The 17,283-nt window shown below is 43.8% G+C and overlaps 1 protein-coding gene across 7 annotated transcripts in view; it reads right to left on the bottom strand.

The window, feature by feature from the left end:
• The window catches only part of SH3PXD2A (SH3 and PX domains 2A), a 455,860-nt gene that overhangs the window by 2,852 nt on the left and 435,725 nt on the right, over positions 1-17,283 (bottom strand). For all 7 annotated transcript variants that reach the window (XM_068257340.1, XM_068257342.1, XM_068257341.1 and 4 more), the window contains 4 exons: positions 16,577-16,694; positions 13,457-13,788; positions 11,992-12,041; positions 7,368-7,487 (listed from right to left, as the gene is read on the bottom strand). In XM_068257340.1, coding sequence (XP_068113441.1) covers positions 7,368-7,487; positions 11,992-12,041; positions 13,457-13,788; positions 16,577-16,694 — 620 coding nt within the window. The remainder of the gene's footprint in view (positions 1-7,367; positions 7,488-11,991; positions 12,042-13,456; positions 13,789-16,576; positions 16,695-17,283) is intronic.

Here is a 17,283-nt window from a genome sequence, read left to right as displayed (position 1 = left end):
TTGTATTTATTATTTTCCGGGTCAAAGAGTTCACTTCCTGATTCAACAAATCACTCTGCAAAAGCGCTTTGAAAAGAGCTTTCAACAAAATCACAGCTCGCAGGTAAGCGCCAGGAGGGGGGTGGGAGGAGTGCAGAAAATCAAAAATCGCTGCCATCAGCAATTTTAGATTTGAACAAAGCCTAAAAGTTTTTATTACGAGCTGGAAATATATTTTTTTAATTTCCTTTCCAGACAGGAAGTAGCATAAATCCCTTAGTAGAGTAAATGGAAAAATATTTTGTTGAAGAGTTGGGTAGTGGAAAGCATTTTCTAGGCTTTATTTCTTGTCCCTCACTTCCTTTCACTTTGGACTCACATTGCACCACTTTCTACCACTGAGACAAAAAATGGAATTCTCCATAATGGAGAAAGGCAGACATCAACAATAACTTTACAAACATTCTCAATCCTTCTGGTTCTATTCAGAACATTAATAAAATTAGGGTGGCCCTACGCTTTACCAAAATGGCCCCTGCTTAAAACTGTCTGTTACATAACACCACAAAGATGGTTAACATGCTCAGAATTACAATAGGGACTACTCACTTTTAAGGAAACCACAATGCTTAAAGCGGACCCAAACCAAACATTTTTTTAATTCAAAATATTTTGTAGCACCGCTCTGACACATACAAAGATAAATAAACACTCCTTCAAGCCTATGAGCATTTCAGTGCATACTTTTCACCCTTCTCTTTTCATAACTAGGGTTATACAGGTGGCAGCCATTAGCAATTCCTTCTTTGCTGGATTCTGTCCCGGCAATATGAAAAGAAGGGAGGGGTTCCTCCAATAAATGTAAATTATTTTATATTTGTCATAGTGCAGCTGAAAAAAGGCTGCTATTTATTATTATAATTTAGAAAATAGATTTTATTTCTGAAATCTTGTATTTTTAATTTGGTCCACTTTAATATAGAAGCCTCCATCTATAGTTTATTTAACTACTTCCCGACCGCCGTATAGACAAATGGCGGCCGGGAAGCAGATGCCGCAAGGACCGCCGTATTGACAAAATGCGGCGGTCCTTGTTTGGGCATGGGCGGAGCGATCGCGTCATCCGTGACGCGATCCTCCGCCTCCGCCTGTCGCCGCTCACTCGCCGCAACATCCCGCCGGCCATACGGAAGCGCCGGCGGGATGTTAACCCGACGATCGCCGCATACAAAGTGTATAATACACTTTGTAATGTTTACAAAGTGTATTATACAGGCTGCCTCCTGCCCTGGTGGTCCCAGTGTCCGAGGGACCACCAGGGCAGGCTGCAGCCACCCTAGTCTGCACCAAGCACACTGATTTTCTCCCCCCCCCCCGCCCCAGATCGCCCACAGCACCCATCAGACCCCCCCCCTGCCAACCCCCCAGACCCCTGTTTGCACCCAATCACCCCCCTAATCACCCATCAATCACTCCCTGTCACTATCTGTCAATGCTATTTTTTTTAATACCCCCCCCCCCCTGCCCCCTGCTCCCTCCTGATCACCCCCCAACCCCCCAGATTCTCCCCAGACCCCCCCCCAGACCACCCCCCCCAATGTACTGTATGCATCTATCCCCCCTGATCACTTGTCAATCACCTGTCAATCACCTGTCAATCACCCGTCAATCACCCATCAATCACCCCCTGTCACTGCCACCCATCAATCAGCCCCTAACCTGCCCCTTGCGGGCAATCTGATCACCCCCCCACACCAATAGATCGCCCGCAGATCCGACATCAGATCACCTCCCAAATCCATTGTTTACATCTATTCTCTCCTCTAAACACACACTAATTACCCATCAATCACCCATCAATCACCCCCTATCACCACCTGTCACTTTTACCTATCAGATCAGACCCTAATCTGCCCCTTGCGGGCACCCAATCACCCGCCCACACGCTCAGATTGCCCTCAGACCCCCCCTTATCAATTCACCAGTGCATTCATTACATCTGTTCTTCCCTGTAATAACCCACTGATCACCTGTCAATCACCTGCCAATCACCTATCACCCATCAATCACCCCCTGTCACCCCCTGTCACTGCCACCCATCAATCAGCCCCTAACCTGCCCCTTGCGGGCAATCTGATCACCCACCCACACCATTAGATCGCCCGCAAACCCGCCGTCAGATTACCTCCCAAATGTATTGTTTACATCTGTTATCTTCTCTAAACACCCACTAATTACCCATCAATCACCCCCTATCACTGTTACCTATCAGATCAGACCCTAATCTGCCCCTTGCGGGCACCCAATCACCCGCCTACACGCTCAGATTACCCTCAGACCCCCCCTTATCAATTCGCCAGGGCATTATTTACATCTATCCTTCCCTGTAATAACCCACTGATCACCTGTCAATCACCTGCCAATCACCTATCACCCATCAATCACCCCCTGTCACCCCCTGTCACTGCCACCCAACAATCAGCCCCTAACCTGCCCCTTGCGGGCAATCTGATTACCCACCCACACCAATAGATCGCCCGCAGATGCGACATCAGATCACCACCCAAGCGCAGCGTTTACTCTCCTCTAAACACCCACTAATTACCCATCAATCACCCATAAATCACCCCCTATCACCACCTGTCACTGTTACCCATCAGATCAGACCCTAATCTGCCCCTTGCGGGCACCCAATCACCCGCCTACTCGCTCAGATTACCCTCAGACCCCCCCTTATCAATTCGCCAGTGCAATATTTACATCTGTTCTCCCCTGTAATAACCCACTGATTACCTGTCAATCACCTATCAATCACCCATCAATCACCCCCTGTCACTGCCACCCATCAATCACCCCCTGTCACTGCCACCCATCAATCACCCGCTGTCACTGCCACCCATCAATCAGCCCCTAACCTGCCCCTTGCGGGCAATCTGATCACCCACCCACACCAATAGATCGCTCGCAGATCCGACGTCCGATCACCTCCCAAGTGCAGTGTTTACATCTGTTCTCTACCCTAAACACCCACTAATTACCCATCAATCACCCCCTGTCACTGCTACCTATCAGATTAGACCCCTATCTGCCCCTAGGGCACTCAATCACCCGCCCACACCCTCAGAATGCCCTCAGACCCCAGGCCTGATCACCTCGCCAGTGCATTGCTTGCATCTATTCCCCCCTCTAATCACACCTTGAGACACCCATCAATCACCTCCTGTCACCCCCTAGCACACCTACCCATCAGATCAGGCCCTAATTTGCCCCGTGTGGGCTCCTGATCACTCGGCCAAACCCTCAGATCCCCCTCAGACCCCCTTCCGATCACCTCCCCAGTGCATTGATTGCATCTATTTTCCCCTCTAACCACCCCCTGAGACACCCATCAATCACCTCCTGTCACCCCCCTAGCACTCCTATCCATCAGATCAGGCCCAATACAACCTGTCATCTAAAAGGCCACCCTGCTTATGACCGGTTCCACAAAATTCGCCCCCTCATAGACCACCTGTCATCAAAATTTGCAGATGCTTATACCCCTGAACAGTCATTTTGAGACATTTGGTTTCCAGACTACTCACGGTTTTGGGCCCGTAAAATGCCAGGGCGGTATAGGAACCCCACAAGTGACCCCATTTTAGAAAAAAAGACACCCCAAGGTATTCTGTTAGGTGTATGACGAGTTCATAGAAGATTTTATTTTTTGTCAAAAGTTAGCGGAAATTGATTTTTATTGGTTTTTTTCCACAAAGTGTCACTTTCCGCTAACTTTTGACAAAAAATAAAATCTTCTATGAACTCACCATACTCCTAACAGAATACCTTGGGGTGTCTTCTTTCTAAAATGGGGTCACTTGTGGGGTTCCTATACTGCCCTGGCATTTTAGGGGCCCTAAACCGCGAGGAGTAGTCTAGAAAACAAATGCCTCAAAATGACCTGTGAATAGGACGTTGGGCCCCTTAGCGCACCTAGGCTGCAAAAAAGTGTCACACATGTGGTACCGCCATACTCAGGAAAAGTAGTATAATGTGTTTTGGGGTGTATTTTTACACATACCCATGCTGGGTGGGAGAAATTTCTATGTAAATGGACAATTGTGTGTAAAAAAATCAAACAATTGTCATTTACAGAGATATTTCTCCCACTTAGCATGGGTATGTGTAAAAATACACCCCAAAACGCATTATACTACTTCTCCTGAGTACGGCGGTACCACATGTGTGGCACTTTTTTACACCCTAAGTACGCTAAGGGGCCCAAAGTCCAATGAGTACCTTTAGGATTTCACAGGTCATTTTGCGACATTTGGTTTCAAGACTACTCCTCACGGTTTAGGGCCCCTAAAATGCCAGGGCAGTATAGGAACCCCACAAATGACCCCATTCTAGAAAGAAGACACCCCAAGGTATTCCGTTAGGGGTATGGTGAGTTCATAGAAGATTTTATTTTTTGTCACAAGTTAGCGGAAAAAGACACTTTGTGAAAAAAAACTATTAAAATCAATTTCCGCTAACTTGTGACAAAAAAATAAAAACTTCTATGAACTCACCATACTCCTAACGGAATACCTTGGGGTGTCTTCTTTCTAAAATGGGGTCATTAGTGGGGTTCCTATACTGCCCTGGCATTTTAGGGGCCCTAAACCGTGAGGAGTAGTCTTGAAACAAAAATGACCTGTGAAATCCTAAAGGTACTCATTGGACTTTGGGCCCCTTAGTGCAGTTAGGGTGCAAAAAAGTGCCACACATGTGGTATCGCCGTACTCGGGAGAAGTAGTATAATGTGTTTTGGGGTGTATTTTTACACATACCCATGCTGGGTGGGAGAAATACCTCTGTAAATGACAATCTTTTGATTTTTTTACACACAATTGTCCATTTACAGAGGTATTTCTCCCACCCAGCATGGGTATGTGTAAAAATACACCCCAAAACACATTGTACTACTTCTCCCGAGTATGGCGATACCACATGTGTGGCACTTTTTTGCACCCTAACTGCGCTAAAGGGCCCAAAGTCCAATGAGTACCTTTAGGATTTTACAGGTCATTTTGAGAAATTTCGTTTCAAGACTACTCCTCACGGTTTAGGGCCCCTAAAATGCCAGGGCAGTATAGGAACCCCACAAATGACCCCATTTTAGAAAGAAGACACCCCAAGGTATTCCGTTAGTAGTATGGCGAGTTCATAGAAGATTTTATTTTTTGTCACAAGTTAGCGGAAATTGATTTTAATTGTGTTTTTTCACAAAGTGTCATTTTCCGCTAACTTTTGACAAAAAATAAAATCTTCTATGAACTCACCATACTCCTAACGGAATACCTTGGGGTGTCTTCTTTCTAAAATAGGGTCATTTGTGGGGTTCCTATACTGCCCTGGCATTTTAGGGGCCCTAAACCGTGAGGAGTAGTCTTGAAACGAAATTTCTCAAAATGACCTGTGAAATCCTAAAGGTACTCATTGGACTTTGGACCCTTTAGCGCAGTTAGGGTGCAAAAAAGTGCCACACATGTGGTATCGCCGTACTCAGGAGAAGTAGTATAATGTGTTTTGTGGTGTATTTTTACACATACCCATAATGAGTGGGAGAAAGATCTCTGTAAATGGACAATTGTGTGTAAAAAAAATTAACAAATTGTCATTTACAGAGATATTTCTCCCACCCAGCATGGGTATGTGTAAAAATACACCCCAAAACACATTATACTACTTCTCCTGAGTACGGCAATACCACATGTGTGGCACTTTTTTGCAGCCTAACTGCGCTAAGGGGTCCAAAGTCCAATGAGCACCTTTAGGCTTTACAGGGGTGCTTACAATTTAGCACCCCCCAAAATGTCAGGACAGTAAACACACCCCACAAATGACCCATTTTGGAAAGTAGACCCTTCAAGGTATTCAGAGAGGGGCATGGTGAGTCCGTGGCAGATTTCATTTTTTTTTGTCGCAAGTTAGAAGAAATGGAAACTTTTTTTTTTTTTTTTTTTCTCACAAAGTGTCATTTTCCGCTTACTTGTGACAAAAAATAATATCTTCTATGAACTCACTATGCCTCTCAGTGAATACTTTGGGATGTCTTCTTTCCAAAATGGGGTCATTTGGGGGGTATTTATACTATCCTGGAATTCTAGCCCCTCATGAAACATGACAGGGGGTCAGAAAAGTCAGAGATGCTTGAAAATGGGAAAATTCACTTTTTGCACCATAGTTTGTAAACGCTATAACTTTTACCCAAACCAATAAATATACACTGAATGGTTTTTTTTTTATCAAAAACATGTTTGTCCACATTTTTCGCGCTGCATGTATACAGAAATTTTACTTTATTTGAAAAATGTCAGCACAGAAAGTTAAAAAAATCATTTTTTTGCCAAAATTCATGTCTTTTTTGATGAATATAATAAAAAGTAAAAATCGCAGGAGCAATCAAATAGCATCAAAAGAAAGCTTTATTAGTGACAAGAAAAGGAGCCAAAATTCATTTACGTGGTAGGTTGTATGAGCGAGCAATAAACCGTGAAAGCTGCAGTGGTCTGAATGGAAAAAAAGTGGCCGGTCCTTAAGGGGTAGAAAGCCCTAGGTCCTCAAGTGGTTAAAGTGTACCTGAACTCTTGCACAGGACAGATGGAAAACATAGAGAAATACACCCTGTATGTATTTAGAGAGTATAGCCCACTTATTTATTTATTTCCCCCTCATTTGTGTCTAATCACAAGTTGTAATGTGACTGCCACCGCATAGATGGCAGATAAGCTCATTTGAAAGCACAGGCTGTTAACAATATGCCTGCGTCCATGAATCAGGAAATAGGCAGATTTATTTTAGGATTTGTATCAGCTGTAACAACAACATTTTTTTTGTTTAAAGGTTATTATGCTGTATCTTTTAGAGCAGAGAGGATGTTCTGAGTTCAGGCCCGCTTTAAAAAAATTCAGTTTTCTGGCTGTAATCAGGGTTTTTCTCTTTTTTTTTTTTTTTTTGTGGTTTCTTATCCACTGACTTGAAACATACTGGAATCGGGACATGGAAACTACACGCTTATTTTGTTCTGTGTTTACAAAAGAGTTTATTAAAGTTGTCCCAAAAAGACATAGCCAAGTCCACGGTATGCATAAACCCTTTCCTAAGTTCACTGATGTGGTTACATCTCCTGGCCAGGAGATGTAATCACATCAATGGGAACTACATCTCCCAGTATGTATCGTGGCTGCCAGGGACATAGGACATATATTGATGTTCTTAATATACAAGAAAATTGTAAGCTAGCCAGTCTCCCATAGGTAATTCCAATTCTGGTATGCAGACACGTTTGAGGTCACATGGCCTTCAACAGATGAGTTCAGAAGCTACAACACAAGAATCAAAGAAACAAACTCAATGCTTACATCAGCCTTTTGACCTCCGTGGAAACTTATCCCGTCGGATATGCAGGACTGGAACTCGGCAATGGTGTAATACTCCACTTCTACTGATGGAGGTTCAGGTGGTTTTGGCAACTGGAATCCCTGCAGAACAGAGCACCGAGAATTACATTTCAAAGACATGCCTGCAAGGTGGACACTGAAAATTACAGCCAGTCACCACAATTATTAGTAATGCCTTTTGATAGCCTGCCAAATGTAAGAGATACACTTTCCAATTTAAAATGATAAATGACTCACAGCTGTAACCTCTGACACAGAATAACCTTTTAAAAATGTGACAACAGCAAAGAGGCCATAGTAGAAACATTGATGAAATATCTTCATGAAGACCACAGATTTAATTGTGCATCTATTCCATATAGCTTCAGATATACACAACAACAGCAAAGAGTAGATGCTCCACAACTTGATGTCAACAGGAATCAAACTTCCTATAGTACACAGGTAATTTGTAGATTCGTATAAGGGGAATCTGAAGTGAAAATAAACGTAGGAGATAATGATCTGTATGTGTAGTACAGCTAAGAAACAGAACATTAGTAGCACAGATATGAGTCTCCTATTGTTTCCGGTACAGGGTTAAAGGCTCGAATACTCGTCCAACTTAATGCACAACCAACCGCAGAACATGACCAACCGTACAACAAGTTGTTTACCAGAAAAGTAAGTACACACACACCAAACAACCAACTCACTTTAATACTATGTGTGCAAGCTAAATGACAAACTGCACAAGTCTGCATTCAAAAACCAAAAACAACACAGTTGTTTAAAAGACTTGCACACACATTCCAACCTGCATGAAACTGGTATTGTTTCAAGAGAAATAAATATGGCAGCCTTCATATCCCTCTCATTACAGTTGTCCTTTAACCTCCCTGGCGGTATGTTGCATGCTTTTTGACCCTAAAATTGCGAAACCCAATTGGGGACCCAACTCAAGTGTGCCGCACCAGCGGCGTGGCCACCTGGAAGGAAGCAGACCGCTTTATCACACTGGCATATCCGCATGGGGACTCGCCAGTCATTGCGTACAATCAGCCGCCATGTACGCCATGTATGCGGCAAAGGGAGGAAGAGTGGCGGAGGCACGGGAGAAGCTGATGTGGCCAATCTTCCGGGTAGGCTCCGCTCACGTGAGGGCCACGCCGATGCCAGTTGGGTCCCACATCCCAGGGGGCTTTGCAGTCAAAAGGTTGATGTTTGACACCAGCACATGTGTCAGTAATGAGGGCGTTTGTATATTTATACAGAGGCGTGCTTTCATATGACACACAGGGTTTTCTTGGCTGCTGATACCATTCAAATTCTGCTTATGACTTCTGCAAAGGCTTCCTTATTTACTAGCTATTATTAGTGGGCCCGAAGATTTGGATTAAACCCAGTTTCTGATCTAATGGCAGTGCACTCCGGTCGGGACTGTGGGGTACCCCATTTATATGGCTAGCTATTGGTTTTAGGTGTGCATGTGTATGTATGTATTCATTGCTGTATTTTTGATATATTAAAGGGATACTGTAGGGGTGTCGGGGGAAAATGAGCTGAACTTACCCGGGGCTTCTAATGGTCCCCCGCAGACATCCTGTGTTGGCGCAGCCACTCACCGATGCTCCGGCCCCGCCTCCAGTTCACTTCTGGAATTTCTGACTTTAAAGTCAGAAAACCACTACGCCTGCACGCCCGTGTCCTCGCTCCCGCTGATGTCACCAGGAGTGTACTGCGCAGACACAGACCATACTGGGCCTGCGCTGTGCGCTCTTGATGACATCAGCGGGATCGAGGACACGGCATCGCAGGCGCAGTGGTTTTCAGACTTTAAAGTCTGAAATTCCAGAAGTGAACCGGAGGCGGGGCCGGAGCATCGGTGAGTGGCTGCGCCAACACAGGATGTCTGCGGGGGACCGTTAGAAGCCCCGGGTAAGTTCAACTCATTTTCCCCTGACCCCCCTACAGTATCCCTTTAAAGTTTATATGTATTTTTGCAACTAGCCCTGTGATCCCTATACTTTTCTTTGATCAGTTACCTGAGGCTCCCTCCAGTCCTCTGTAGTCCGTAAGCTCTTTCTGTGGTTATCTGGTCCCCTCTGTTGCACCGCAGTGGAGTTCATAATTAAGCTGGATTGCAGGCCACTGCACATGCGTTGTCCTGGCTGTGAGCACCCCCGGATCATGCTCCCATGGCCTGAAGCCACAAGCACAGTTGCAGTCCTGAACAGCACATGTGCAAAATGTTCCCAACCATGGGAGTGCAATCGGGGAGTGCACCTGCGTCCGGGACAGCACATGCGCTGTAGTCCCCGTCTGACTCAGTTGGGGACTTTACCAGGGAGGCGAGGGAGCAGACAGACTTTAGGGGGCTAAAGGAATCCTTGTGATAGCTTTGTCTCAGATAAACTTTAAGTAACCGTATACAAAGCCAAGCAGTGGAAGCTAAAGTAAATACAATTCTGGGATGCATAAAATGGGAAATAAAATCTTGAGATGCTAGCATACTACTCTCTCCGTATAAATGACTTGAAAGGTCATTTCTGGCATAAGGGATACAATTTTGGGCACTTGATTATAGAAAGGGCAGTAACCTTCTAGAACAGGTATAAAGATGGGCAATTAATCAGAGGAATGGACGGTCTCAATTAAAGGTTATTTAGCTTGGAAAAAAGACAACTGAGACCCGATTAGCATGTATTAATACATCAGAGGATAATACAAAAGCTTGGTAGTTGAATTTTTTGTCCCTAGGCTTGTACAAAGAACAAAGGGACATGATCTGCGTATGGAGGGAAAACCTTTTTGACATTTATATAGAAAGTGGTTATGGTTGGTTGAATATATCTAACAACAGGAAATGGTTATGGCGAATTATATTTATCTGCATTTAAAGAGGGCTTGGATGCTTCTTTTCATTGAAGGACATCCACGGCTATAATTACTAGGTAATTCCTGGCAGAGATGACCCAGGGATTTATCGGACTGCCATCTGGAGTTGGGAAGGAATTTTTCACCTTTCAAAACGAATTGGCTCAAGCCTGTAACGTTTTTGTTTTTGCTTTTCTCTGAATCAACTGGGACAAATACGGGTTCAGGACAGTAATTATTTTCCTGTGTTCCGGTTGAAATTGATGGACGGTATCTTTTTTCAATTACACTTTATAACTATCAGATGCTGATATTAATAGAAGAAATATGTCCATACAATGGCGTATATTGAATGTAGCACAGTGCTTTAGTTATATTTGCGAAAAGCATAATACATATAGTATATAGAGAGGGCCCATAAGGTGCCCGCATGTAGCTTTGTTGCATTTTCCTATTCATCTTCTGGCTTCTACAGTTTGCACCCTTACCCATTCCTGACACCAATGGCAGCACCACCGCTACCAAGATGTGTGCTGCCATTAATTTCTCGATAGAATGTAAGAATGGATCTCCAAATCAAGGACTGTATCTTAATGTAGGCACACTGGATGAAATGTGGAATACATGTAGATTGCAAAGATTGCATTGCAAAGATTAAACATCTGATTCCCCCAGAGGATCTTCCAACCCTAGTCCACGCATTCATCACATCACGGCTGGACTACTGCAATGCCCTTTATGCTGGCCTCCCCAAAAAGGACCTGCGTCGCCTGCAATTAGTGCAGAATGCTGCTGCCAGATTGCCAACAAACCAGCCTCGCCACTGTCACATTACACCGATCCTTCGCTCACTGCACTGGCTACCAGTAGAATGGAGAATACTCTTCAAGATTGGACTGCTGACATTCAAATCCCTGCACAATCTGGGCCCTGGATACATGAAGGACTTGCTGAAGCTGCACCACACCTCTCACAACCTCAGATCAGCAAGTTCTATAAACTTGGTCACTCCCAGAGTGCACCTCAAAAAATCTGGAGATAGAGGCTTCTGTCATGCTGCCCCTACTCTTTGGAACTCCCTGCCACACCCAGTAAAGACAGCACAATCCCTGGAGCTATTCAAATCCAGACTGAAAAGACACCTGTTTAGCCTGGCATTTCCAGACTTATAAAATTCTTCCTCTGTACCACGATGGTCGGAGCCATGCTTATGCGCTTTGAGTCCCACGGGAGAAAAGCGCTTTACAAATGTTATTTGTTGTTGTTGTTGTTGTAGATAGCCTCACATACGTGGCAGTGTAAGTTTACACATCCCAAACTCCAACATGCTTGCTTCAAATGAGCAAAGATGATGCTCTATTGGGTAGTCTTAACGCTAAAAACTGTAAAATGTGTCCATCATAGCCACTCATAAAATGTTAAAAATGATAATGAGTTGTTTTTGATAAATAATGGGCAACACTTTGTGTTTCTCACTGGCACTCTCACACCATCTTAATTTCACCAAATTGTTTCCAGACTTACTAAGCAAAGAAAAGACTTTGTGTTTTCATAAGCTTTTCCCCTCATTACAGCTAAAGGTCCATTACAGCCATATCACTTACGCTAAGCCCTGTAATGAGCCTGTGGATTATTTAAATTGCACGTTCTGATGTCAATCCCATTTTACTGGTAACACAAGAAAATGATCTTAATCTAAAGGAAGGAAAACAGAAGGAGAATAACGAACCAAGCTAGATTCCCTCCGAGGTGGCGGCTTCATTCTCAAGTTTGGAGAACCTGCAAAGGAGGACAGAACACAATAGAATCAATGCCGGGTACAGGGTTTCGGTATAAAAATAGTGACTTATATAAAAGTATCTACACAAAAAGAAAACAGGACATAGTACCGTATACATACCACAGACAAGCAGACCTGCAGATTGTCCTTCCCAACACTTACCATAAAACCCTACACAAACCTGCGTGAGCCAAGGATAAGCTGGCAAACCTCCACCCCACCCCGTAATATCCTCCATCCCTCCAGGCACCCTATGCAGAATAAGCATTAGGAACCTTTTGGTAGTTTATAGGTACCTGTCCAGATTTAGCTTCAAGGTGCCTCAAGAGAGCTCAAAAGGGTCCATTTCCACTAGATGCATTTAATGCATTTTTTTCTCAATGGGGAAAAATACATTTGACTTCACAGCCCATGTTAATCAACGTCCTGTTTCCCAACTAATGTCAATGCGGTTACAGTCAACTGACAGCGAGTCTCAATCTTCCAGATGGGTCAGAAGTTTAAGCAAAGATGACTGCTGATGGCTCCCAAACAGGCAGACATAACTTGCGGGCCACAAACCTTTCAACATGCAGTCTGCATAGGTGACCCAGGGGACAACACATAATCCAAACTAGACATAACCTGCAGATAAACTGACGTCCCAATTTTACCCCATTTTTTGGCATATAAAGGTCAGCTTACCCGTGAGTATATAATGTGCTTTTTTAACCGCTTCCAGACCAGGCTAATTGAAATCCACAGGTCCTGTTATCCATGCCAAGGCGTAGATTTACCGTGCCGCACGGACTCACCCCACTTGCTCTGCCTTCGTTATGACAGCAGAGGTAAGTGAGCCGTTCAGGAGCTGATTTCATTGTCTCCTAACCTTGTGACCAGTCTAAACCAATCGCAGCCAATCCCAGTGATCACAGTGTCAGAAGCCAATGAACTTGGCTCCTGACTGGCTCACGGAGCTTTGCTGTCATAACGAGGGCAGAGTGGGCTGCAGCGACAGTAGAGCAGTGCAAATAGTCGAGAGCGATGGGTCTGTGCAGCTTAACATTGGTGAGCCCTGTTTTTTGTACCAGCAGTCTCTGGTCCGTAAGGGGCCAGAGACAGCAGGTACTCAAGAGGTTAAAAAAATTATGCACAGCTGCCACCTCAAGAAAAATACATTTTTGGCCAAGTAGAAAGGAAAATATCCTTTGCATTAATTTGCAGACCCTCATCTTCCCTACGGCAAATTACAGCTGTCCACCAACTCCCAGACATTTTCACTCAATCCCCTTTGCAGTGGAGATGGAAATGACTCTTTATGTCATCTGAGGCCATGTTCACCTATGAAGGCAGTCATGCTCTAGCAGTGATGCTTGAGTGGTAACGAAGAATACTTATTAACTGAAATACAACCATTCAAATTTAATTTTCTTACTTATTTCAGCTCTCTGGGGAGCAATTCTTGCCACAGCTGGTGACCCGGGAGTGGTCTTGGCATTGATTTTCTCCAGAGTTACCATGGAGTTTCCATTGGAATCATTGCAAAGGATTGGCAAGCTGATCTCTTTCTTGGTAATTTGGGGTTCTTCTGTTTCGCTGCTCCCTGGGCCATCCTTTTCATTGGTTTTCTTGTTTAGAAGATTGCTGATTTCCATTATATTTCCAATAATCTCAACAGGACCAGCCAGGTTTTTCTTTCGGCAAGGGATGTCATCTTTAGCCTTCCTTAGGTAGGACGCAGGTGCCCAGCCTTCTTTACCTTGATATCTGAAACATAGCAAATATAGTTGGCATGTGTTAGAAGAATATCACACGGTTTGTGGGCAGGAGGGAGAATTGAAGTGCTGGATCCCGATGAGGTGAAGTAAAGTGCAGTGGGGCTGCTGCAGATCTATCTGCAGTAGGAATTTTTTTTAACCGCTTTTAGACTCTAAAATCAGGAAATAATCATACCGTCAGGGAAGTTAACTTTTACGCAGCCCTCAGGTGTGACGTGGTTTCTTGCTGTCAGATAAACACACTATCTTTCAAACGCTAATACACCTGGGGTTAAAAACCTTGCCATTCAATTGCATAAAATTGCAGCCAAAAGACACACCATGGTCAGCAGATGGGAGGCTGTACTGCCCGACAAGAGCATAGTCCAGCCTCACATGTGAAAGAGGCCTAACACTTTATGGCTTTCATTCACTTGATGGCTTTCACGCCATGCGTACTCATCACATGGCAATATTACCAGTACTAATGACAGCAGAGTACCGCTCGCTGTGGAACATGCAAGTACATGGATAACGTGAGTATTGCTATGGTAAGGCACATTAAGCAAGTAACCAAACACACATTACCCACATATTGCAGGCAGCACTAATTGCCCAACATGCAGTACTCTGCTGGTGTTAGTATCGGTAATACTGCCATGTACTGGGTGCATGGCAATATTAATGGTGGTCCGTGCATCAGACTTTATGCTCCTGAAAAAGTTTTGCGTTCATTTACGTATTTTGTGTTAAATATACATCTAACCAAAATACATCTTATACTATTTAGGCTACTTGCTATATTACTGTTCTACATGTGTACAACACTCACCACTCAGATCCTATCTGTAAATACTATTTCATGGCTTGCAAAAGAAATAATAAACAAAATCATACACAAGGCTACTTTCCTGACAGCTCTCTATTAGTATCGGTCTAGTATTATCAGTGTCTGTACATTAGGCATCACAGGTCTGTATTCTATTAGTACATTATATGAAGCTGAGAAACACCTGAGCACAAGTGTGTCTGTGTCTGTGCATGTGTCAGACCTAGCTCCCAACCTCTGTTCTCCAGCTGGGGATTTACTCTGAAGGAATAGAACCACACAGGCAAGGAAGGAAATTCCACACATGTAGGAATGTCAACATGCTACATGTTTAAAGAGAACCTGAGACAAATAGAACAGTTAGTTAACTGTGCAGGCGCAGAATGCTCCTGGCCACAGGAGTGCTAACAAGGGCCATACATAAGTAGTGGTCCCGACTAGCTGGCACAGAGAGGAGGAACGAAGGGGACTGGAAGGACACTGAGGGAGCCCATGGCCTGCAGGGGGCTGGAGGAAGCCCCAGGTAAGTATCAAAATTATGTATGTTCTATTTGTCTCAAGTTCTCTTTAAGGTTGAGATTTGTTTCATAATATTTAAAGGTAGACTACACTATTATATTCCAATTAGATGATTATGCTACTAGGGGATCCACTGGGACTGATCCTAAGTGCTTGTAACAAGTGTTTCAGCTCAAATATTTGGTGACTTTAGTTGACACTTTTTAAAGTCCAACTAAAGCCAAAAGCAACAAATTAAATTCAGCAAGAACATTGGTTATTTTCAAATGTAAAAATGTGTTTTATGTGCTTGTCTGCAGCTTCCATCTATCCACCCAGACAGAAGACTCCAGCAGTCTGCTAGCTTCCTGTTCAAGAACTGGGGTCCTGAAGTTCCACTTCCTACAAACTGCAGGTGCACAGCAGGTGGTGCCAGCATAGTCACTTTGTCCCTTTCTTGTGCACAAAACTGAATATGGATGAGGTGGGTCGTGAAATACTCAGCTAAATGTACAAACTATTCCCAGACTCCACTCTTGTCACTGGCCCTGGCACCCCCTTTGCCACCATTTTATGTCATGTTTTTCACTGAAATGTAGCCAGGCTTTAGGACTCACATGGCCAATCCTGATGAAGAAATCATTCTGTCTAATACCGTACTTTGCTTCTGATTGCTAGTAGAATTTGCTTTGTTCAATTTTGGGTGCTTTATGCACCTGAGAAGTTTTGCATTTATCTACTAATTTTGTGCTAAATATGCATCTAACCAACCCTGAAAGAGCTATGCCAAGGAAGATTTTGCTCACCTAAAACAGAAGGCATCACAAGCGCCAGTGTCACATGAAGAAGAAGTAACCCTCACATGTCATATCACTGAGGGTCCCTCGGTTGAGCTAACAATTTAAACCCTACCACGGTCACAGCAGAAGACCATTTTGGGCAGCCTCAATTAAGTTTCTGGGATTTGGGAGGAAATCGGACATGTAAAAAACATGCAACCTCCATGTAAATAGTGTCCTGGTCCAGTTGAGCCTGGGCCCCTGGTTCAAATCTGGAGTAGACAAGAGTGCTATTTAGTAGTCCATCATGCGGTACATTGTATTTTAGGAGCTAAACTTCTAAGCTCCTTCAAAGGGAACCTAAAGTGAGAGGAATATGAAGGCTGCCATCTTCATTCACCTACAAATGCCAGTTGCCTGGCTGTTATGCTTTGCTTTAGGCTTTAGTGGTCAGACACCTGCAATGAGTATGCAGCCAGTGGAGACAGGCGAGAGTCAAAGCATATGAACTGCAGGCTCATTCTGGGCCAGTGGCTTAAAGTATTAGTGGCAGAGCATCAGAACAAAAGTCAGGCAACCTGCATTGTTTATTAGAGAATAAAGATGGCGGCCTCAATATTCTTTTCACTTCAGGTCCCCTTTTTAGAAAGCTTGTACTTGATTTCAGTAAAAGCAATACATTTTGTGCTTACCTTATATACCACCACCCCTCCAGGTTCTTCTGGATAACGTCCACTGTGACGCCCTTCTCAAAGCCAATCTCATCCTTCCCTTGACCGGCGTATGGCTGTATGGTGGTGTATTTTTCCTCTAATGATAAAATAAACTCAGTATTAGTTATCTGTTGTAACTCTAGAGAACAGCGATTTGGCTATTATGCAATATGTAGAAAATGACTTTTCCTATAGCAATTAAATCAATGAACACCTTCAAAACAAGCCGATAGTCTTACAGTGCAATTAAGCTCTGCAGTGTAATTCATTGACCCTGGCAGATTTAGGATATTCTGCTTACACTTAAAGGACAACTGTAGCAAGAGGTATATGGAGGCTACCATATTTTATTTCCTTTTAAACAATACCAGTTCCCTGGTAGCCCTGCTGGTCTATTTGGCTGCAGTAGCGTCCTTCACCAGCCATATGCTGTATCATGACTTTCACTCCTGTAGGTTGCAATCTATTCAGAAAGTCCAATATGAGCAGCATAATCATGCAAGTCAAGCAACAGCAGCATTAGGACCTCCTAAAGTGCCTGCTATTACTGTTTCAACTCAGCTGCATCAAGTAATGTAACCAAATATTTAAAACAAACAAAAGAAAAAAAGAAAGGTTATGCAGTTTTAACTCTTTTGTACATGAATATATAAGGGCCATATTTGGTGTTTACACCTAGTATGCAG

This window comes from Hyperolius riggenbachi, chromosome 10 (assembly GCF_040937935.1).
Source record: "Hyperolius riggenbachi isolate aHypRig1 chromosome 10, aHypRig1.pri, whole genome shotgun sequence".
Lineage (NCBI taxonomy): Eukaryota > Metazoa > Chordata > Amphibia > Anura > Hyperoliidae > Hyperolius > Hyperolius riggenbachi.
The sequence above is the reverse complement of the archived record's forward strand: the minus strand, read 5'-3'. Positions and strand labels throughout refer to the sequence as shown.